The sequence below is a fragment of the Sceloporus occidentalis genome, unplaced genomic scaffold, assembly GCF_023333645.1.
Source record: "Sceloporus occidentalis isolate IW3139 unplaced genomic scaffold, rSceOcc1.0.p SCAF_4, whole genome shotgun sequence".
NCBI classification, from domain to species: domain Eukaryota; kingdom Metazoa; phylum Chordata; class Lepidosauria; order Squamata; family Phrynosomatidae; genus Sceloporus; species Sceloporus occidentalis.
Window position 1 is genome coordinate 140,429,097 of NW_028316984.1, and position 24,435 is coordinate 140,453,531.

Sequence of the window (24,435 nt, forward strand, 5' to 3'; positions counted from 1 at the left end):
TCACTCCCAACTAAGGATCCCACCACTTGCACTCCATTAACTAGGTCATCCCTGTTGGTTAGGATCAGATCTAAAATAGCTGTTGCCTGTTGCCTCTTCCACCTTTTGGAATATGAAATTGTCTTCAAGGCAAGTGAGGAATTTGCTAGACCGTAATGTTTTAGCTGAGGCGCATTACAGACCTCCGAAAAGCGGTGGCCTGCACCCGCCCCTTTCCCTGCCGGATTGGGGCCTCAGTGGCCAGAGCGGCAGCCGCTGAGGCCCCTTCCCCGAGGCCTGGAAAGGGGCGTCCTTGGGGCTTCAAGCCCCAAGGACACCCCGCGGCGGCGGGGAGGAGGAGAAAGGGGCCGCTTGGCCCCTTTCTCCCTTGCGTCACTGGGCGCAGCCATCTAAAGGCTGCACCCAGCGACGCAAAACCAGGAAGGAGCTCCATTTCGGAGCTCCTTTCTGCACCCACGAAAGGGCGCACTAAGCGCCCTCGTGCAGTGCGACGGCATCACGTCCGCACCGCCTCGTTTGGAGGCGGCGCGTTCGTGACGCCATCATGGCAGCCCCCATGTAGATGGGGCGCCGCCATCTTGTACGTCCTCAGGACGTATTAGGCTTGGGGGCATCAAGAAGTGACGCCCCTATTTAAACCTAGGACGTCCTGAGGACGTCCCTATATGCCGGTCTATAACACGCCTCAGTTTGATTTCCAACAAATATCAGGATAGTTGAAGTCACCCATCACTATTACATCTCTTCTTTTTTGAGTGTGTGGTCATCTGTTCTAGAAAGGCATCATCCAATTCCTCCGTCTGACTTGGGGGTCTGTAGTAGACCACAATAACATCCCTGTTGTTTCCCTCCCCTTTCATTTTTATCCAGATGTTCTCCACCTGGCTTCCAGGATTTAAGTCCTGGTTCTCTTTACTTATATAGACATCACTATAATGCTACTCCTCCTTCTTTCCTGTTTGGCCTATTTCTCTTTAAAAGTGTATACCCATCTATTACTACTTTCCAATCATGAGACTCATCCTAGCAAGTTTCACTGATGCCTATTATATTGTATTTGCTTTGTTGTGCTAGGAGTTCAAGTTCATCTTGTTTATTTCCCATGCTCTGTGCATTAGTGTAGAGACACTGAAGAGCATGAGTTCTCCATCCTAGCTGCCTGTGTAAAGTTTTCTCCCTTCCATTGTTGAGTCCCTGCCCTGTTTGCCTTGTTCCCTTTGTAACAGTTTGACTATTATCTCTGGCCCTTGATGAATGCCTGTTTTCCAATGTATTGTCTCCCTCACCTGCATAACTGAGTGTAAAGCCTTTTTGATCAAATTTTTGAGACTATTGGCAAATACATTTCTGCCAACTTGCATGAGGTGCAACCCATCCCTTACTAGAAGTCCCTCCTCATGCAGTTGCAGACCATCATCCAAAAATCCAAATTGTTCTCAGTGGCACCATCTGCGGAGCCAGTTGTTTCTATCTGCTATTTTCCTCTCCCTTTCTGGACCATGCTCTTCAACTGGGAGAAGAGTTGTAATGACAACCTATGAATCCAGCTCTTTCACTTTCCTACTCAGAGCCTCATAATCCCTTCTGATATTCTGAAGGCTGTGCCTTGCAGTATCATTGGTTCCCACATGGGGTAAAAGGAAGGGGTAATGGTCAGTAGGCTTGACAAGTGTTGTCAGCCTCTCTGTCACATCATGGATCTTTGCCCCAGGAAGACAATACACCTCTTGAGACATCTTAACAGTCTCACAAACCACTGATTCTGTATCCCTCAGCAAGGAGTCCCCCACCACCACTACACGCCTCCTCCAAGTTTAGCAGCAACTATTCCCTGAGGTGGTACTCTCAGGCTCCCCTGCATTGTCCCTGAGGACTGTCCCTGCTGCTCTTCCTCATCATCCCTGATGAGAGAAAGCTTCAAATCAATTCTGTAGCTGCAAGTTTACAGAATGATCCTTTGTTTCCCTGCTTCTGTGTGTGACATTCCTCCAACTGCTTACCTCCTGTGTATGTGAAGTGACCTCCTCTGTAGAAACTTCCTGTGTGTGTTTCCCATCCAGGGCCATCCATTCTGTTCTGTCCAGGAAAACCTCTTGCTTCCTAATATGCTGAAGTGTCCCTACCCGGGATTCCAGCTGTTCCAACAGGGCTACCAACTTGCACTTGGTGCAGGTGAAGTTCCCCGCATCAACAGGCAAGAAGATAAACATCCCACACAGACCATCCTTCTTTTTAGATTAACCAGACACTCTTTCTTCCTTAATATACAGACTTCAGGGGCTTAAGTTTTGCATTATATATACCAAACTATTGCTCAGACTGTAACAGTATGTACACCCAAAGATATGCGTCCTTCTTAGAACCTAGTTGTGTAGAGCCACAAAGTATTTTTTCTTCAGATATCCTGGGTAAAAAGCCATTAATCCTGCTATGCTGGGTTCCAATCTATGTGGTAATGCCTAGGTTGAGTCTGTAAAGTCACATTCCATGACTAATGGTATGGAACTGGACAAAGATGAATTTACAATTTTGGAAAGAGAAATAGAACCTGCAATCAGGGCACTTGGGAGAAATAAATCACCAGGAACAGATGATATACTAATAGAGCTGTCTCAAGCAGCAAAGGCAGAATCTTTAGTTCTAATTAAAAGCTGTCAACAAATATGGAAAACAGAAGAATGGCATACAGATTGCAAACATTTAATATACATTCTAGTCCCCATGGATTTCAATTGCTGCTGGACCTTTGTATTAATCTTCAATGCAAGCAAAATGATGTTCAAAATTCTACAACACCTTTTACCAGTGAGAAATGCCAGATGTCCTAGCTGGGTTCAGGAAAGGAAGAAGCACTAGGGATCAAAATGTAAACATATGTTGGATAATACAATACACCAAAGAATTTGCGATGAGAATCAGCTTGTGCTTAATTGATCATAACAAACCCTTAGATTGTGTTTTTTTGTTGTTGTTGCTGTTGTTAACCACCCTCAAGTTGATCTCGACTGATGGCAATCCTATAGATGAGATGCCTCCAAGACTCTCCAACTTCCACAACGGGGCTGTACAAATAGCCCTTAAGGGTTAGCATGCTGCCCCTTTAATGCCTAAATCGGGGCTATGGCCACCACACGCTGCAGCCCTAACCCAGCCTCCGGAGGGCAGAAAAAGGAGCCACAAAATGCAGCTCCTTTTTGCACCCTCTAAAGGGCGTTACAGCAATGGGGGTGCAGCTTTGTGATGCCCTTTTGGTGCTGCATCATCCAGATGCAGCACCAACGTCGTGCCATGATGCTGTGTGCTGTCTAGAATGATGCACAGTGTCATGACATGAGGGGGGGCGGAGTCATGGCATCCAGTGTGTGGATGCTCCACCGTGAACCCACTCACAGGCCACCCTTTGTGCCGGGCGTACTTTTCTTAGTTCTGGCAGATTCATACCCATGTCTTACTTGGTGGAATCCATCCATCTAGTATGTCGCCTTTTCTCTTTCCCTCCACCCTCCCTAGCATTGTAGTATTTTCTAATGAGTCATGTCTTCTCATGATGTGGCTAAAGTATGACAGCCTCAGTTTAATCACCTTGGCTTCCAGGGAGATCTCAGACTTGATCTGTTCTAAGGCCTATTTGTTTGTCTTTTGGGCTGTCCACAGAATCCTCAACACACTTGTCTAGCCCCAAATCTCAAGTGAATATATTTTGTTTTTATCCATTTTCTTAACTGTCCGGCTCTCGCATAATAGGGAATACAATTGCTTGTATGATTCTGACTTTTGTGCTTAGTTGTATATCTTTGTTCTTTAGGACCTTTTCTAGTTATTTCATAGTTGCCCTCCCAATTCTTAATCTTCTTCTGATTTCTTGGCTGCAGTCCCTATTCTGATCAATGTTTAAACCAAGGTATAGCAATAGCAAGTACAGTTCTATACCGCTTATCAGTTCACTTAAGCACTCCTTAACCAGTTTACAAAGTGTAAGCTAATTGCTTACAACACACTGGGTACTCATTTTAGCAACCTCAGAAGGATGCCAGGCTGAGTCCCTGGCTGGTACTGAACTCACAACCTTGTGGTTTGTGAGTGAGTGGCAACAGTACAGGCATTGAACCATCATGCCACCAGGGAACTCTTTTACTATTTTTTCATCGTCCAGGTTGAATTTATGGCCTGTTACAGACTGCCAAAATAAAGCTGCTTCGGGTCTCTTTGGAGGTATGCTGTTTAAATGATGCATGCATCCTAAGAATCCGGAAGCTGCACCAAAAGCTGCACTCCGGTGCTTAGGAATGGAGTGTGGCTTTGGTGCGAACTCCGGACTCTTAGGACCCATGCATCATTTAAATAGCATACCTCCAAAGAGACACGAAGCAGCTTTATTTTGGCAGTCTGTAACAGGCTATGAATAACTTCCACGGTCATTATTTTTTGTTTTCTTTATGTCCAACAGTAAACCTGCCTTTGTACTTTCTTCTTTGACCTTCCTCAGACAACAAGTAATCAAACTTGAACAGATCAATCCTGATATCTCCCTGGAAGCCAAAATGATTAAACCGAGCCTGTTATACTTTGGCATCATCATAAGAAGGCACGAATCATTAGTCAAAGTAATAATGCTAGAGAGGATGTAGGGAAAGAGAGGAAAGCTGCATGTTATATGGATGCAATGGCTTCACTAGGGAGGCGCCACGCGGGGGACTGAGATTGCACCAGGTGACACTCTAAGGGGGGGGTGACACTATTGCCCCTCAAACATCTGCCTTTGGGCAGAAACAGACTGTTGCCTTTGCCTGTGTCCCTTTAACATGCTGCAGAGAGGGTGTGAATAGGGTAAGGCTTAGTCTGAGGATAAAGGAGAGGCCCCAGTTTCCAAATTTTATCTTTTTTAAAAAAATATATATTTTCATTAAAAAACCACATTTTCCCAAATTTTCACTTCAAACACATAAAAATGGATTTAGTAAATGCATTTAGGCTGTGTGTATGATATTATAATTTAAAGGTATAATTTTAATGTTGCTAGTTGTTTAGAGAGCTAGTGCAGCATAGCAGTTTGAGTGCTTGACAGCAACTCTGGAGACCTGGGTTCAGTTCCCAGCTCAGCCATAAAACCCACTGGGTAACCTTAGGCAAGCCATATTCTCTCAATCTCAGAGGAAGGCAAATGGCAAACCTTCTCTGAACAAGTCTTGCCAAGAAAACCCTCTTAAGGTCACCCTAAATCAGAAACGACTAGAAGGCACACAACAAAAAAAGAAACAAAAGTTGTTTATGTCACAACTATTACCATAACATTCAGTAAAATACAGGAAATATTATTAATGAATAATATTAGTACAAACATTAGTAACATTAGAATTATGATTAATGAGTGACATTATTACAAATCTATTACTCTGTATGGCAAGGTATGTGAGGAGTGAGGAGGTCAGTGGGGGGGACACCATGAGTTACCATATTAAGGTGCTGGCAAACTTAGTGAGGCCACTGGACGGGTGGACTCTATTAAGGAGGTTAAAGATATGAATCTGCAGGAACTAAGCACAGTAGTGGAGGATAGGGAGTCTTCAAGATGTCGCATCCACATTGTCTCCATGAGTTGAGATCAACTTAAAGACAGTTAACAACAACAACAATGCCCATGAAACAACAAGGCCAGCTTTCTGCCAGATTACTGGCAGGCCTCTGGTGTGAAAATGCCACATCACTGTTGAACTACACAGCCGCACAGCACCATTTTTCTCCACCTTCTCTTGCCCATCACTGGCTACTGGGCATGGCTTAGATTTCCAATCCAGTCCTGACATTTCTCTTACATTTTTGGTACATGGACAAATTTGGAGGAAAACACCCAAGACCATTTAAGATATATATATATATATATATATATATATATATATATACCCAATTTTATTTTTAATTTATTTTTATTTATTTCACTGAAATACAATAAACTAGGGAGGTGTTACTTTATAAGAAATCTACACTAATTTTAATCTAGAAATAGTTTTTAAAAATTTATTTCAAAAAAGGTAATAACCCCCTCCCCAAAGAAATTATGCTTCATTTTTGTATTATTTCATTTTAAGAAAGACAGGTATGTGCATTACACTGAAGTAAATATCACAATTCAATTTCAGTTAAAAATTCTAATCATCATACTTTTTAAAGACTCACATGGAGCAAGGGAAAGTATAGATTCAGTCCTTCTCTTCAAACATGCCCTTCCCATTGCATGAGTTTAATGTTATCATCTCTTCATCATCTTATTTCCTCTTCCTCCTCCTCCTCCTCTTTCTCCTCCTGGTTAAGGAGCTCATCCATTGACCTAAAATGTCTCTCATTGATTTCAGGATCTGGATCTGAAGTCCTTGGGAAGCCAATTATGGTTCATCCTTATGGAGCTCAACAGGTTTACTTGCTTATCTGATAGGCTGCTGTCACAGAGTATCTGCCTTATTTACTTCATTGTCACCTTCTCTGAGTAGACAGATGGAAGAGGGAATTGCAGCATTATAGCTATAGTATACAGAGATAGCCAAACATTGTGCTTTCTGTCTCAGCACTTGTAGAGGTTAGTACCATCAGGTTCACTGTGATCTCATTCAGTTCATTCTGTATCTGGTCAGCAAGGCTCTCAGTAAGAGGATGGCTCTCTACCTCCATTCTTATCAAGCCAACAAAGAGAGAGGGGGAAATGTCATTTCTGTGATTTGAAACTCAACAGTAGATAACAGGCCATAGTGCTGCACAGCTGTGTGAGGGAAACAAGAAAGAATAAATTGGTTTAATACTGATGACAGTGTCAAATCCTCCTCTGAAATGTATTATTTTGCTTTTTCCTTCTTTGGAAAAATTCCTATGACACAGAAGGCAGAAGTGTGCTTTTGCACAACCTGGCTACATTATGAAGGTTTGACTGTCTTCACGGGTTCCTAGCTGGAGTATCATGTTTAGTAGGATGCTTTTCCATCTTCACATCTTAAGTAGGATGCACTGAGCATATAGCTGGTATATCAGAAAAGTTGCCTGGGGTGTTCCTATCCTGGCACAGCCACTTCCTTAGATGATCCACCACCCATCAATGGTTGTACACATCTTTGGTGTGTTTGCTGTCTCTGCAAAGTGAGAAGTGATCCCAGACATTGAATAAAATTCCCCTCTACCTTGTGGAGTTTATGGCCAGGCTGAGGAGTATCATCTCTCCCACCACACTTTTTTCTTAAAAATGTGGATTCCAGCAATGGGATCATGACATCCTGCTTCTGTGCATGTTTGCTTTTACTTCTGTGCATGTCACTGCACACAAGCTGCTGATGGAGACTGTTGCTGTGGTTCTTGATGGGAAGACATATCTGGTATTACCTGGAAGCAATTATTGCAATCCTAATACAGACATATCTCTGCTGTGCTGTGGGGGACCACTGATCTCTGTTCCCACCACTTTCTCCTCTTCTGAGGCTCAAAAGTTGGGATCAGGATCCTCAGGATGCTCTGTTAGTTTCTTGACTTTCTCCTCAGCTAAACGTATTTCATGTAATTCACAATATAACAGGAAATAATCCCACTGATATATTTTCTATGACTAAACATAGTCTCTGATAGATGGAAGAATTGACCTATCATCACAGTTTATTCAAAAGGAAGTATTCAGAATATCAAGAGATCTTATCTGCAGTGATCAAATTTTGATTCATGTTACACCAAGATAAACTGTAGAATTTGGTATGTGCTACATGTACTTTCATATTGGGATATTGTGTTTAAGCTTTGGTTTAGATAATATAAATTATTAGTAGTAAAGTTACAAATAATTGTCTTTTCTCTCATCAGGCAGTTAATGTTTTTTTTCATCTCACAGGTATCAGTATCCTTTTTTTCTTTGCCAAGGCTTAGCTATACTGGTACAAAATAAATTCTATGCCATAACATTATGTCCAGTAGTGAATAGGGGATTTGGTTGCCTTCTTATCCTGATATAATGAGTGTAATTCTGGGAAGGGATAAAAGTTATTCAGACAATGCAGCTGCTTATGTAAATTTTGCTGGCAGAATTTTCATACTGGAAACAAAGTCTTTTGCTCAGAATATATACTGTCCCATTTTAGAGGATTGATACTAGTAGACTAGAAGGAAAATCATCAGAGCTGTGGAATAGACAGAACCCAGTATATAATGGAGGATTTCTTCCCGATTCATTAAATCAAAATCTTTACAAATCATTTTGTCTTGAATACAAATTCCATTAAGAACTAGCTTTTTAAAAAAATACTAAAATCTTGCACACTCAAATGCATGTTTGTACAATACTGTTGCATATGTTTTTTATGCATTTTGCATCATTCGCAACCGTACAGCTCTCATATCTGAGCTCCTCTTCATCATTTCATTGTCTTTTTTCTTGGCTGACTGTATTCTTTTCTTCAGTTTTGTATACTGGTATATCAACTCATTTCTAAAAACAATAATAATACAAAAAAAAATTGCAACAAGAGGGAGAAATATATAGCTAAATAATTTTTCTTCCTTAGACAAAATAAGCCTACGCTTCTGTCGTGGAGGAGGACCACTGTCAATGCTCCCACCAAACCCTTTCTCTATACAGTCGGGGGGGGACCAGCCATAGTCACAGTGGCAATTTTTATTGCTGTTGCATATTCCATGCTGATTGCACTTTTCAAAGTCACAGTCATAATTCAAGACAGATACATTCTCACATTTATGATCAAGACACATCATGCCAGTGCCACATGGAGTGCCATCATGCACTGCTCCCACATCACTTGAGTCCATTCCAAAGTGATAGTCAGTACCCCAGCATTCGTTATTGTCAACGACTGTTTGAATTACGGTCTGGTGATCCTCCAAAAACTCTAACTCATAAATTCTCTGACATTGCTTTCGGCCACACAAAACATTTTTAGCTCTACATTTTGTGTATGTTTTATTTATAATGCCACAGTTGCCAAAACGATCACCTCGAGTATTCATCCTCTTGTGGCAACCTTCTGGAGCAGCTATGGCTCTGGCTCCAAACATCATTTTACATTGGTCATTTATAGTAGTACATTTCCCATGATAGCAGTGTAATTTGTCATTGCATGGGGCACCGTCTTGTACATAAACATCTTCTGGACAGAACTGAGAAGACCCATTGCAATACTCAGGAAGATCACAGACACTTGTGTTTCTTCTGCACACAACTTGAGCAGGAATAAATTTACAATTCACACAGCATTTTCCAAAAGCACAAATGGCTCCTGGTCTCATTTTACAATCAGACTGACAACATGGATCCAACTGGCACTGAGCTATTGAACCACAGTCACACTCTTCTTCGTTTTCCACTATATTGTCTCCACAGTACTTTATTCTGATAACTTTATCAACATCTGGGGGAAGTAGCAGGCATTTTGAGTTCATCCGCTTAAAATAATCATTCCGACTGCAGTTACTAAACTTGTAACCATTTGTGAGAGCTTCACTCATAATACAAACTTGTTTACCACAATTACAGTAGTTGTCATCATGTTTCATGCCAAGATTGTGCCCTAATTCATGGGCAAACACCATAGAAAATTCAGAAAAACTATAGGTATAAATTGATACAAGACCAGATCCCTTCTCATCGCTACAAGCTGTTCCTAGGTAGGCTAACCCACCTACTCCTAAAAAAGGTTTAGATAAAAATAAATAGCCAACATCATTCTCTAGACGTTTAAGTAGTGATGCACTTCTCCAGTTAGTGAACGCATCAAGTGTACTGTATATACTTTCACTAATTTTTATGAGGTCATTCTCTGACCACATCTCCAGTCCAACTAAAGTTAACTGAACAGAAAGTGGATCATACCTTGAACTTACTGAATGGACAAGATCCATAAATAGTAGAAGAATATGAGTTTCATTTTTTTCAAAATCGAGATATCGATTATGTCCCACCACAATTGCAATCTCCACATACCTAGTGTCCAACCACCAGCTTCTTCCAGAAACAGTTTTGTTGGCTAGATTTTCTGCATCCTGTAACATGGCCTCTTGACGACTTTGTTCTTCCTCTGTTAGTCCACACTTCATATTGGCATCAATCTCCTTTTCTTCCAATAGGTACACAACATGTTGAAAGTTAGGAGATGCCTGGACAGGTTCAATCTCATAGGTGTTATTTTCTAATTGAAACAAACCCCTAAATCCTCCTGAGCAAGTGCTGAGGGTGACCAAAGAAGAAGGCTCTCCCTCTACATAGCCCTGGTAGAAACAGTCAGTGCTGATAAATGGATAGTCCACCTGAAGTTCTCCTTGCTTAGAGTAGGTGAAAACTGGAAAGTTTTTAGGAATAAAGCTCTTCTTCTGCCAGAGGTGCACCATACGGCCCTTCCCCTCAATCTGCAAATGATAGGTGACCTCTAGAGTCTCTTGATGTCCATATCTTGGCATCACTTTCCTTGGGATGGTCACCTCATAGGAAGCATACTTAAAACTGTGTGGTGACTTTGAACTTTCTGTTTCCCTTGGCACATTCCATAATATCAGCAGTGACAGCCAAGCAGAGTTGTTCACCATTTTCCCTAGGAGAGAATCTAGTGGAGCTCTCCACTCTACCTTTTCGGGTACAACAGGGAAGTTCTCTAGAGCAGCTGTTGGATCTAAAGGAAGTCTGGAAGGAAGCTGCAGGTGTGATAGAGAAAAGTTGTGTCCATAGCAACAGTCAATGTGTATTCCATTGGAATGGGGGTGGAGCTTGGAAGATCAGTAGTAGAAGACAATAGGGGGCTAGTATCGGCAGATGGAGGGGAAAAGGGACGTGCCTGAATAGCTGTAGTTTGGACAGCTACAAGAACTGATAGGTGCACTGAGAATATGAGGATCAGAAGACAGATTTCTAAAGGTAATCTGCCAGTTTAACAGTGTTGTAAGAGAGGGCTTGAAGCAAGAATCTATAGGAGCCTCCCACACTCTTGTTAGTAAAATGTCAATAGGATAGGAGTCATTTTCTTTCTAGATTGTGGGGATAGGAACATCATACAGATGCAGATAAACACACAGAAATAGATTCCTATCATGCCTCAAAGAACAGAAGATGCATTTTTCAGAAGTTTCCAGCTAAATGATACTTACTGGAATACAAGATTTGGCACTTTTGAAGATTTACTTGTTAATATTTATAAAAAGTGTTTTTCAGCAGAAATGATCAGAAAATTAAGCTACAGGAAGTCTTGATACATCTTCATTCTTTTATCATGAATAAACTGGATTTTTAATGCAATGAAAGCTAAATACAAATATAAGTAGAACCATGATTTTAATGGGATATATCATATTCAAAATCCCAAGGACTTGTATTTTGTAGGATGATGAATAAGCTTTGAGTGTCTACAACACAGGTTTGTAGAAATCAACTTTTAAAATATATTTTATGTATTAAAACACACACTCTAAAACATATGAACATGAGATGTTGCCTTATAGTGAACTAGACTGATGGCTTTATCTGACCTGGTGTTGTTATGTCTGCCTGGCAGCAGTTTTGCAGCACTTCAGATAAGATCCCTGGTATTCCCTGATGGTTTTCCATCCAGGTAAGTAGATAAGTAAGTAAATTTATTTGTGTAGCATAAGCCATTATAAAAAAGAAAACCAAATAAAAGACAAAAATCAGAATGCGTAATCTGTGGTAGATACTTAATATTTACAAACCATAAAAGGCCCAGATATTGGTAAACATACAAAGAACACAATTATCACCAAAGGAACACGCCAGGGATGCCCTCTTTCTCCTCTCCTTTTCATAATGGCCATGGAAATTTTGATTAAAAATATCCAGAATGAGAAAGAAATCAAAGTCCCAACTATTCAGAATCATAGATATCATTTGTGGGCTTATGCAGATGAGGTCGTAATTTTCCTTGCTAATTCGATAACAAGCATCCAAAAAGTGGAGGAAATTTTAAAAGAATTGGGTGATATTGCAGGGGTTAAACTAAATAAAAACAAAAACAGAATCTTAACCAAAAATTTAACATCAAGTGAAATTGACATACTCATGGAAAAAAACAAAATTAAAATAGTGAGCAAGACCAAATATTTAGGAATAACAATTACTAACCAAAATCGGGACCTTTACAGAAACAACTATGATAACACCTGGAATAAGATCAAAAAAGACCTAAACAACTGGAATAATAAATATCTCTTGCTTCTAGGTAGAATGGCTACAATACAAATGTGTGTACTACCCAAAATGCTTTTCTTATTCCAAACACTGCCCATACTGACAAACAAAAAACTATTTACGAGTTGGAAAAAAGACATAACAAACTTTATCTGGCAAGGGAAAAAAACTAGAATTAAGAATGCAGTTATGCAAGATAGAAGAGAAAAAGGGGGGTTGGGCCACCCCAATTTTGAATTGTACTACAACGCATGCACACTTTTGTGGATAAGGGACTGGATCCTGTTAGATAATCATAAATTGTTAGACCTAGAAGGAATTAAGATGAAATCAGGATGGCACTAACAGTTATGTTACGATTCCCCCCAATTAGACAAAGAATTTAATTCTCATTATTTAAGGAAAGCAATATTTACAGTTTGGAAAGCCCATAAGAAATTTTTTTACTCCAAAATTCCATGATGGGCTTCTCCCCAAGAAGCCTTCCAGAAAAATGAATTCCAGGGAGACTAGGGCGGGATACACACCGCCATTTAGTACGTCTTCTATACGTACTAGGGTTAGGAAGGGGCGGTGCTTCCGCACCCCCCTAACCCTAGTACGTATAGAATACGTACAAGATGGCGGCGCCCCTTCCACATGGGCGCTGCCATCTTTACGTACTGGACGCACAGCGTCCAGACGTGTCGCGCCGCTTCTGACGTAGCGAGCGCGCCCCTGGCGCCTCGCTACGTCGCAAACGCGACTTGAAAAGAAGCTCCATTTTGGTGCTTCTTTTTTCGGTCCGCGCGGGAGTCGGGCCATCTGAAGGCTCCGGCTCCCCCGCGGACCTACTGGCGGTGGCGGCAGACCGCCGCAAATCGGCGGTCTGTACCCCGCCTATAAGTGGATTAAATATGAAGAACTTTTAACAGGCATAAAGGGAGAAACTGAAGTTGAGCCAAAAGAACAACTAGAACAAGAAGGGACAATAATTGATTGGTTTCATTATTTACAATTAAGAGAAGACTTCAACAAAGGTAATAAAAGTGAAGGAATAGAAACAGAAATAAAAAGCATTGATAAAATTCTCAAGGGAGGGATAAAAGGTTTTATTAAGAAAACCTATAAATTACTTCTAGAGATTGACTTGAAGGAAGAAACCATTAAAGACTCCATGGTAAAATGGATGGAAAACATAGGAAGACCAATACCCCTAGAAATGTGGGAACAATAGTGGAAGTATAACCAGAAATTTACTAAATGTAACACATTAAAAGAAAATTACCTAAAAATTTTCCACAGGTGGTACCTAACTCCCTCCAGATTAGCCAAGATGAAAAAACACTCGGAAAGTAAATGCTGGAAGTTTAGGGAAAAAACAGGAACCATGTTTTACATGTGGTGGCAGTGTGAAAAAATTAAAAAAATACTGGGAAAACATACATAAAATAATGCAAAATACATTAAAAATAAACCTCCCTCTCTCCCCTGAGTTATTTTTACTAAATATTGTGGTCGTAATCCAATGTACAACCAGATTAATGTTACACTATATATTATATCAGCGGCACACACGGTCTACGCCAAATACTGGAAATCAAGAGAAACACCCTCTACAGAAGAGTGGAAAATAAAAATCCATGAAATGATAACAATGGATAGATCGACGATGTATACAGCAGGGAAAATCAAGATTTCGAAAAGAAATGGGACAAGGTTGTGGAAATATGGTATTAGGCTTGTACAGATGATCTTACTCCTGCACCAAGAAATACCCAAAGTGAGGAATAAACTTTGTTATGCAGAACTTTATGCATACAAATGTTGGGAAAGGATTAATTATATAGCTTTGCTTGTTTAATACTGTGAGATACAGAAAGATTATTAAATTGGAAAAGGTGAATTACTATAATCTTGCCTTCTTTCTCTTTCTCTTCTCCTCTTTCTCTCTTTCTTTTCCCCTTTTTTCTTCTCTTCTTTTTTCCTTTTTTTCTTTCCTTTCTTTCCCCTTTCTTTCCACTGTAACAACAATGTATTTGTTTATATAGAACACATTTCTTGTATTTGTATGATATATTTAAAAAAAAATTAAAATTAAAAAAAATCAAATACATTATAAAAATACACCACATAGCTAAAACTATCTAAAAACATTAACCTTATAGGCTCAAATCAAACACAGAGATCAGATACATAACATTACTTCACAAAAGCTAAGATCATCGAAAAAGAAGTTTTTATAGATTTAAATCTATCCTAAAACCTAACCGTCAAAACTTCCTCCTTAAAATTGATGCTTTAAAGGCAAAGCAAACTACCTTTTCAGTACAGTGTCCCCTAGTAAAAAAAATTGATCAAATGTGAATCAGAAGTGTTTGATTCCAGTCCTAGCTCTTTGAATAAGGCACCTCTTATAACTTTATAAATTGGGCATACAAGTAAATAATGGGTTAGGTCTTCAACTGCATTGGATCCCCATGAGCAAACTCTTCGTTCCTAAATGATCTGTTGATAAAGCCCACAAACCACAGCTGAGGTCATTGACTGACAGAGGGCTATAAAGACATATCTCCATTTGAAGTTAATTATGCTGTTTACATATTGTGGATAGGGCATCTGGGTTGGTAATTTGGCATACCGAGGGAACACATTTCAATAGGCCAACAGAGATACAGTCTGTTTGGAAGTCATGTTTTAAAATATGAGACTTCAGATATTTTACAGCTCTGTCATAGCTTACGGAACCCAAAGGGTCCCTTGAGATCCCATACAAATCAATAAGGGCCCGAACAGACAGGCCAAGGTCGTTTTGGAGGTATGCTGTTTAAATGATCTGTTCGTCCTAAGAGGACAGAAGCCACGCCAAAGCCATGCTCCAGTCCTAAGCATTGGAGCACAGCTTTGGCACAGCTTCTGGCCTCTTAAGATGTGTGTGTCATTTAAACAGCATACCTCCAAAGTGACTTGAAGCTGCTTTATTTTGGCCTGTCTGTTCAGGTCCTATGTTGTAAAATTTCTTGGTTCCCAGATGGAAATGTCTTACTATCATAATTCAGAATTTCTTTAAAAGCAGTAAGTACAAAGACTGTTCCTATTCCTTTACTAAATTTCAGCCAGTATTTAATGGCATGTATGTGTGATATAGTCTTCACACTGCAAAGGCCAGCTTCCAGCCAAAGTATGGGGATCTCAGTTGGGCAGTCCTAAAATTGCTTGTAAATAATTGTTCTGGGCTGTTTCCAAATATATTTTTTGGATTGGATCCCCATATTTCAGCCTCATATCATATCTAAGCAACAACTTTAGCCTCATAAGTTTTAAGGGCAGGTGGAAACTGTTTGCCGCCTTTGCACCAATGAAATCTTAGTAAGGAGTTAATAATAGCAATTATTTTTGTATTTTTGAAGTGATTTTTCCAAGATCCAGTTGAGGAGAAATTTAGTCCTAAATATTTGAAGGGCTTCACTTGTTCTATGGGGTTCCCATCAGTTTACCATGTATGTTTTTTTATACCTGTTGCAAAAAATAATATTTTTTTGTTTTTTTATAACTGATTTTCAAATTGTCCTGTGTTGCTGATTGAAAGCTTTTAATAATCTCCTCAATCCTTGCTGCAATTGTGACCGTAAGATGGTGTTGGACTGCTAAGGAGTGGTTGTTGTAGCTCCGAAGTTAGGATAAAAGAATAAAGGAAAGAAGGCAAACCCCCCCCCCGACAATTAGAGAGGGGGGTCATGTTGCAGGGGGCACATTGGAGAGTCGACGCTTCTGTGGCAGCCCTCAGGGTGGCAGCACTGAGGGAGAAATAATGTGGGAGACTTAGGAGGGAGAGCTGAGGGGGAAGAAATAGGATACACCTCAGTCTCGGGGATCATCGCGAGGGCTGGGAGACATCAAGAGGATGCTGGGTGATGGGATAGCTATAAATAGCTTGCACACATGTGGCTCCAGCATTTTTCGGGCGAAAGGACAAGTGACGAGGGCGTCCTGCTGACTTCCCCCTTTTTCTTTGTGGGGTCGAGCAGTTCATCCTCCTTCTACTTCATTTGGGCCACCAGGTGTATCATGCCTCGGAGTAAGCCTCAAAAAACACCAGCACCGGCTGCTCGAAAGAGCCATAATCGCCCCAGCAAAAAGGCCAGGCACGGTGATGCAGTTGAGGCACGCTTGGATCAGCTGTACACTTGGATGGCCGCTATAGAGGCCGAGCGGACAGCAGTGCTGGCAGTGGGGCAGGCGGGGAGTGTTGGACCTCCTGTCCCCCTGGAACCACTGGTGGGCCAACTAGTCAATGCAGGCGATCAGCCTTCATTGGCCAACATTTACAGGGTGTTGGCGCCACAAGGGCAGACGGGGGCTGTTCCTGCTCAGCTAACCCTCACTGATATATATCGCTTAGCACAAGGGCTCAGTGCAGGATGGGGTCCTAGCAGGGCTGAGGCTGACTCAGGTCAAGGGCCTTCTACTTCGCCTGTGGCTCCATCTACAGATGCGGCAGTGATTTCTGAGGCTGGGGCAGCTCAGATGTCAACGGTTGACATAGGGGCATCCACCTCAACCACTGCTCCAGGTATGTCAATGTTACACGATCAGGTTTGGCCCACTGCGGTGTCGTCACCAAGGCCATCTGGTCCCGAAAATGGGCCTCCCATACCCACAGGGGTGGGCTCAACCAACTGCTTGCCCTCTAGCACTCAACACCATGGTCAGGTCAGTGAGTTAAGCTCTGGTGGGGCTGAGATGGGGGGTGATACATGGGAGTCTGGTAACTCACTGCAGAAGGAAGCGCCACCTGCAGCTGTGGTCATACCCACAGAGCCTGCAACTGCAGTGGGGGGTCCCGCATGCACCCACTATCTTAGTAGTGACAACGAGCATTGTGGGCCAGGGTGACTCTGTTGGGATCCGTCCTGTGCAGGCTGCCTCCTACCCATCAGCTTGCAGCCCGTATTTAGAGGTCTCCGCCCCTCTGGGGGAGCACCTCCTACCTGCCACAAAGGAGCGGATAATGAGGGGTGAGTATGTTGACCTCTTCTCCCTGGTGTTCCGTGACCCTGAGCCTAGGGTGATGGTTAGGGATGGCATGGTCATTAGTCTGCCAAAAGAGCTGGAGCAGTTTAAGCGGCCTAAGCTCGAGAGGAATTTCCTCAACTGGTTGGCGGGCTGGACCGTCTATGCAGGGGTCCTTACTGAGATAGAACCCAACTGCCGTTGTGGGGGTAGGCAGCTCCTGAAAAATCAGGATATGATTCTCAGGTGCCATAGTTCAGTCAAGGGCTCGGCGTGGCTCCATTATGACGAGCAGTTTCACATGAGTAAGTCAGTTAACCCATCTTTACCCTGGAACGTGAAACATTCGGAATTATGGTCCGACATCATGGTATGTAACTTGGCCTCCCCTTACAACCGCTATGACAGTGGCTATGTCCATTCCAGTGGCCAGTCAAAAGGGACCTTTATGAGGCCTGCCTCTGATAAAAAAGGCCCCACAGTGTGCTGGGATTACAACGCTGGTAAGTGCAAGTGTCAGTCATGCAGGTTCGACCATCGATGCACATCGTGTGGGGGAAATCATCCCAACTCCTCCTGCTTCAAAGGTAAGCGGGGAGGAGGGGGCAGTGGATCGGCAGGAGGGGCTCAGGGAGCCAAGGGCACCAACTCCCATTAAGATCCCCCAGCTTTCCGCCTGGCTGGCCCTATATCCCAGGTGGAGTAGTGCAATGTACATATTGAAGGGCTTCACTGATGGTTTTCGCATTCCATATTCTGGGGAGAGGGTCTTTCGCTTTGCTCCAAATTCTAAGTCTGTTGACATATTGAGGGATATAGTGAGGGAGAAACTTCATAAAGAGATTTTGGCGGGTAGGATTTCTGGGCCCCACACCTCCTTGCCCATACTGACTCTCCGCCTATCCCCACTAGGGGTGGTACCCAAGAAAGCACCAAGTGAGTACAGATTGATTCACAATCTGTCTTTCCCTAAGGGCGAGTCTGTTAACGATGCTATTGACCTGGCTCTATGCTCAGTTAAGTATGCTTCTTTTGATGCTGCAGTCAGAATGATTAGGGATCTGGGAAGGGGAGCCCTTTTGGCCAAATGTGATATCAAGTCTGCATTCCGGCTTCTCCCAGTTCATCCTGAGGATTTTGATCTGTTGGGATTTAGATTTGAGGGGTCTTACTACAACAATAAAGCCATGCCCATGGGCTGCTCTATTTCCTGTTTCGCATTTGAGCAGTTCAGCACATTCTTGGAGTGGTGTGCAATACGAAAATCTGGCAATAAAGCAATCACACATTACTTAGATGATTTTCTGTTTGCTGGCAAACCAGGCACTACGGCCTGTGCTTCCACGTTAAGTTCTTTCCAGCAGCTGGCTGAGGAGATGGGTGTCCCGTTAGCCCAGGAAAAAACAGAGGGGGCAGACACTACACTTACTTTTCTGGGGATCGAGCTGGATACTATCGCTGGCATCTCTCGACTGCCTACAGAGAAGCTCCAGACTTTGACTCAACAGGTAACCAACATAATGACCAGGAAAAAGGCCACGTTAAGGGAATTCCAGGCTTTGGCAGGTTTGCTGAACTTTGCTTGCAGAGTAATTGTGCCTGGACGGGCGTTCAGTGCATGACTTTATGAGGCTATGAGAGGGGTTGCTTCACCTCACCATCACATTAGGGTAACTAAGCAAATTAGAGAGGATTTGGGCATGTGGCTGTCTTTTCTTAGGGGATATAATGGTGTGTCCTTCTGGAGATCTGAGCTGCACTTGCGAACGGACCTCCAAGTTCATTCTGATGCATCGGGGGCTCATGGCTTCGGGCTTTTCTGGAATGGCCAATGGTGTGCTGAGAGACGGCCCGAAGGTTGGGTACAGGGGGGTCTGGATAGGGATCTAACATTTCTGGAGCTGTTTCCCATTATAGTTGCAGCACACCTATGGGCAGACATGTTTTCAAACAAGTCGGTACTCTTTTGGTGCGACAATCAGGCGGTGGTACAGGTGGTGAACGCGCAAAACTCCAAGTCTTCCAGAGTTATGGGATTGATAAGATGCATGGTCCTACAGTGTCTTAAGTATAACGTCGTCTTCCGCTATCAGTATGTGCCAGGGGCCTCTAATTCAATTGTAGATGCTATTTCCCGTTTTCAGTTCGACAGGTTTCAGGCTCTGGCCCCGTACACTTCTCCGAGTCCCTTGAGAGTGCCGGCCCACCTGTGGAATCTTGGCGAATAGAGGTGAACCGCACCATTCTCATGTCGTTGGCTCCATCAACCCAGCTTGCTTATCATCACAGCTGGCAGGTATTTCAAAGGTCCGTGGCATCGATGGGGGTGCCAGAAGAGTGGCCGATACCAGTGGATGTGATCCTCTGCTTTGCGGTTCACCTCAAGGAAACAGACAAACGTCTGTGCACACTATTCGGGGGCGGATAGCTGCATTAGCATTCTATTCACGAGCCGGGGGTTTCATCGATCACACAAGTGACTTTAGGGTCCAGAGAGTTCTGGAGGGGTGGGCTAGGGAGGCACCCCCACTCCCAGACTCTCGCCTTCCAGTGTCAGAAGTGGTCCTGCAGAGGATGCTGCCAACCCTGTCGGCGATATGCAGCACACCTTTTGAGACTGTTTTGTTCCAGACAGCTTTCACGGTGGCTTTTTTCACAGCTACTCGCATCAGCGAACTCCTGCCTAAGTCCAAGTCAGATAAATCTCAAAGGGCCATTCAGGTTAACGATATCACAATCGGTGATAAGGGTATGTCAGTTCGCTTCCACTGCTCCAAGATGGATCAGCTCAGAAGGGGTCAAGCTATATTCCTGAACAGGGCTCCCTTGGGCCAGATATGTCCAGTTGGCTTATTGGAACGTTATCTACAGATGCGTCCCCCGGTGGCGGGTTCTTTGTTTGTTCATGCTTCAGGAGTCCCTTTGACGCAGTTTCAATTCCTGGCTGTTTTCAAAAAGACAGTGATGAAGGTGGGTCTGTCCCCAGACCATTTCTCCACTCATTCCTTCCACATCGGAGCAGCAACTGCTGCGGCCACACATGGTTTGCCATCTGCGATTGTGCGCAAGGTGGGCCGATGGCAGTCCAGGGCATACAGTACGCAGGCAAGCCAGTGACAAGCTGGCAGGATATCTGAGGGGGGCCCCCGATGGACACCACCACTGATTAATCATTTATGTTTTGAGCAGGCGTCCTTCCTATGGTCTGGATCATCGGACACAGCATTGTCTTTTGGGCAGAACGTCAGACAATCTTCTCCAGCAGAGGGGGCGACCTGGGTTTGTCAGTTGTATCCACCATCCGTTGGGCAGGCCACCGGGGAATGCTGTGGGGGGCCTTCCTTCCACGCGTAATTGAGATGGCAGCGGAAGGAATGCCCCTGGATGTCCTATTAATACAACTGGGGGAGAACGACTTGGTAAGGATGCCCGGATTGCAGCTCGTGGGATGGATGACATCAGACCTTCACCAAGTACGACAGAGATTTCCTCAAGCAACTATTCTCTGGACAAGGCTGCTACCTAGACGGGCATGGCCGGGTGCTCGGAGCGAATCTGCAATCAACGCAGCAAGACGACACGTTAACCGGAACATAACATGGAACTTGACTTGGATAGGGGGGCAGGCAATTTCACACAGAGCCATTCGGGTCGAACTGCCCGATTTGTTCAGGGGTGATGGTGTCCATCTGTCCCCGCAAGGATGTGACCTTTACCTGGATGAGATGACCAGGGCGATTGGGGGTTCCATAAGCTGGGCTGGCCCCCTCCTGTGGCGGTAATGGTCAGCCCTATCACTAATGGAAGGCATATTTATGTGTGACAGGCATACAACAGAAGGACAGAAAAATGATTTATGGGGGTAATAAAATAATTAATGGCTTTTGACAAATGATTTATGAGCTTATGGTCAATTGATCATAGATTCTCTATGCACAAGACGGGCTCAGAAGAGGGTGCTATTAATCTGGCAATGAAGATAACAATTGCAGAAAATGTTTCTGCCACCAATAGGATAGAACAGGAGGAGAGAGGAAAAGTACTTTATGACAAATCAAATATATGAGTTGGCACAGTATCACACCCAAGCAGAGAAAGAACCCTCCTTAACTTTAATCAACCAGAATGAGAAAGATTGGAATTCATTGTTTAAAGTTAAAGATACCTTAGAAGAAACAAAGCTGATAATATCCTTTCTATATGAATCCCATGAGATGCTAACTGCATTGACCGAGTTAAATAAGGCACCTAAGGCCCAGTACAGACAGGCCTCGATGCACACCTTGATGACATGCTAGGATTGCTTCGGGGCATCGCTTACAGACGCCCCACAACCCTAGCACGTATTCTGTACATCAAAATGGCGGCGCCCTGTACAGACGGCGCCGCACATCACGGCACGATACTGACATCACGAATGTTGCAATGGTGCACTGCAGTGTCAGTATCACACCGCAAAAAGAACCCACTTTTTGCGGGTTCTTTTTGCTCTGTGAGGAAGTCTTGCAGTTTGTCCGCTGTGGCTTCCTCGCGGAGCAAAACAAGGTGCCGGCAGACCGCCCTTTTTGGGTGGTCTGTACTGGGCCTAAGAATATTAATAAACAAGCTGATACAGACATTGCATCCGCTGCAGAAGGACTTCCTGATGGGAGAAAATCGCTAAATGAGAAAATAAGGAGCATGCCTGGAAAGAAAAGAATTTGCCAAAAGAAAAACAGGAATGAGTTATTTAAATACTAAAAAGAGCAAAAATAGTAAGAATCCAAACAAAGTTTAATAAGCAGCATGTACGCCTTCAAACTGATAGGAAAAAAGCCTTGAAGCAGCAAAAAATCATCTAGACCCCCCTCCAGCTCAATGCGAAAAAGTCCCAAGGCAGTCTTTAATATACACCATAAGACACTTTATAACACCACTTCCTCAGATAGTACTAAAAATAAGGAGGGACAAGACTCATGGACCGACACCTTAATGAATAGCAACAAGGGAAGGGTTACAGACCGCCCTCAAGCGGCCGTTTTCCCTCCGCCGCCATTCGCTGCAAGGCTTCCCGGCGCAGCGAAAAAGGAGCGCCGAAATGGCGCTCCTTTTCAAAACGCGGAAGTGGCACCGCGAGGGGCGAAGCGCGCCCTCGCGGCGTCACTTTCGCTGTGACACGTCTGGACGCTATGCGTCCAAGACGTCAAAATGGCAGTGCCCATGTGGATGGGCGCTGCCATTTACAACGCGCTCTGTGTGTACTACGGAGAAGGGCCGTGAGGAAGGTAAGCCCCTTCCTAACCCTAATACGGCCCTTCCTAATCCTAGTACGCACAGAGCGCGTACTTTATGGCAGTCTGTAACCCGCCAGTAAGAGCAACCGGACACCTCAACATCCAATACAATCAAAACACAATGACACTTGGAACTAAGATTATTGGCCCACACTTTGGTGTTTGCTGGCTACCCAAAACAAAGAGGAATGCTTCCTCAGTGTAATTGCAAACTGAACGTAATTAAAACATTGCAAGCCATTCTTCCTGATAGAATACCTGTTTCATAATTACACCCATGCATGTGCAGTGGTGGCCTTAAGGATAGCTCTGTAGCCAAAAAGATATATGAGAAGAGACAGGAAGTATTGTCTTTAGGTATAACAGTAAAGAGGCAGCTAATCCCAAAGAGACAGAAAACTTCATTGCCTGTGACAGTCCATTAAGAGAAAGGCTTTGGTCAAGCAGTTCAAGTCAAGGGAGGCAACAGGAATCAAGGTCAACACAGTCCAAAGGTCAAAGAAGCCAGGAAGTCTGAAGTAGGAATGCGGCAATCTAAAGACAGGTAAGTAACAGGAATGCTGGCTAGGAAACAGACTTTATTGTTTCCAGCTACTTCTTAAGCAAACTCAGCTCTTAAATAGCCTGACACCAACTGTGTCATTAGAACACCAAAGTGTTCTAATCAGAGCTTGTTACTTAGCCTGCAGCCTGGCTGAGCATCTTAACTCTATCTTCTGTTGGATCCTTGTGTTCCTCCTCCTTGATCAAGGATTTAAGATCCCAGCTGTGTCCTCTGTTTCATCAGCAGGTGAATTTTGCCCTTGTCCTGCTGGCTGAGGCTGCAATTCCACAGGATGAGCTGGCTGAGGAAGAACAGGAATTTGTAAAGGATGGAAAGATAGATATAAAGGTAAAAGATACAATTAAATATCTAGGAATAAAAATTACAAAAAATCTACACAAATTAGAGGATCAGAACTATAAAAAGTTAAGAATAGAAATTAAAAGGAAATTAGAAGAATATAAAAATATAAAATTATCATGGTTCGGTAGAATCGCATTAATAAAAATGAAAATTCTGCCTAAGATTAATTTTTTGTTTAGGATGTTGCCAATACAAATATCAGAGGTTGAAATTAAAAATTGGCAAGTATTAGTGAATAACTATTGTAATGGGAATAAAAAAGCAAGGATTAATAAAAGATATTGGTATAAACCCCAAAAAGAAGGAGGTTTGGGTCTCCCAAATTTAAAATTGTACTATAATGCAAACCAAATAAGATATATTATAGATGGAATCATAGAGAAAGGGGAATTAGATTGGTTAGAGATGGAAACAACAGGAATAGAGGAAAAATTGGAAAATATATTTTTTAAAGAATTTACTATGAAATAAATGAAGGAAATAGAAAACCTCTTTTTAAAGAATATATTAGAAATTTGGAAAAAAAATAAAGAAAAACTAATGCCAGCTATTTCACCTTTAACACCAGTTATAATGCTAAAAAAATTTCCAGTAAATTTAAAGGAAGAAGTAGGGAAATTAGTAAAAGGTCAAGAAATATATAGGATAAAAGAATGGATGAAGACTATGAGGGAGAAAGGGAAAATAAAGGAGAAATTGCAAGGATCAAAATTAACTTGGTATAATTGTATTCAGTTGGAACAATGGACAAAGAAGTATGAGAAAAATATAGGAGAGATTAGAGAATACACAAAATTTGAACAGTTGATTAGGCAAAGAGAAAGTATAGAGGCAAATGAAACTTTGAAAGGGGTCACAAGTGAAATATATAAATTATTATTAAAATATAATGAGAAAGAAGATTATTTAAAGACAACATGGGAGGATGATTTGGTACAAAAAATAAATGACCACGAATGGGGGAAAATTTGGAATCAACGCCATTTAAAATTTTATTCTATACGAATAAAAGAGAACTATTACAAAATAATTTGGAAATGGTATTTAACGCCTGTAAGGTTAAGTCATATAAATAAGAATTATTCAAGGTTATG

The 24,435-nt window shown here is 42.6% G+C and overlaps 1 protein-coding gene across 1 annotated transcript; it reads right to left on the minus strand.

Moving 5' to 3' along the window:
• Positions 1-8,322: 8,322 nt before the first annotated feature.
• Positions 8,323-10,569, minus strand: LOC149314720 (disintegrin and metalloproteinase domain-containing protein 21-like). Its single transcript, XM_089523511.1, has one exon. The coding sequence runs from the start codon at positions 10,558-10,560 to the stop codon at positions 8,323-8,325; it is 2,238 nt and encodes a 745-aa protein (XP_089379637.1). The 5' UTR covers positions 10,561-10,569.
• Between the last annotated feature and the right edge of the window lie 13,866 nt (positions 10,570-24,435).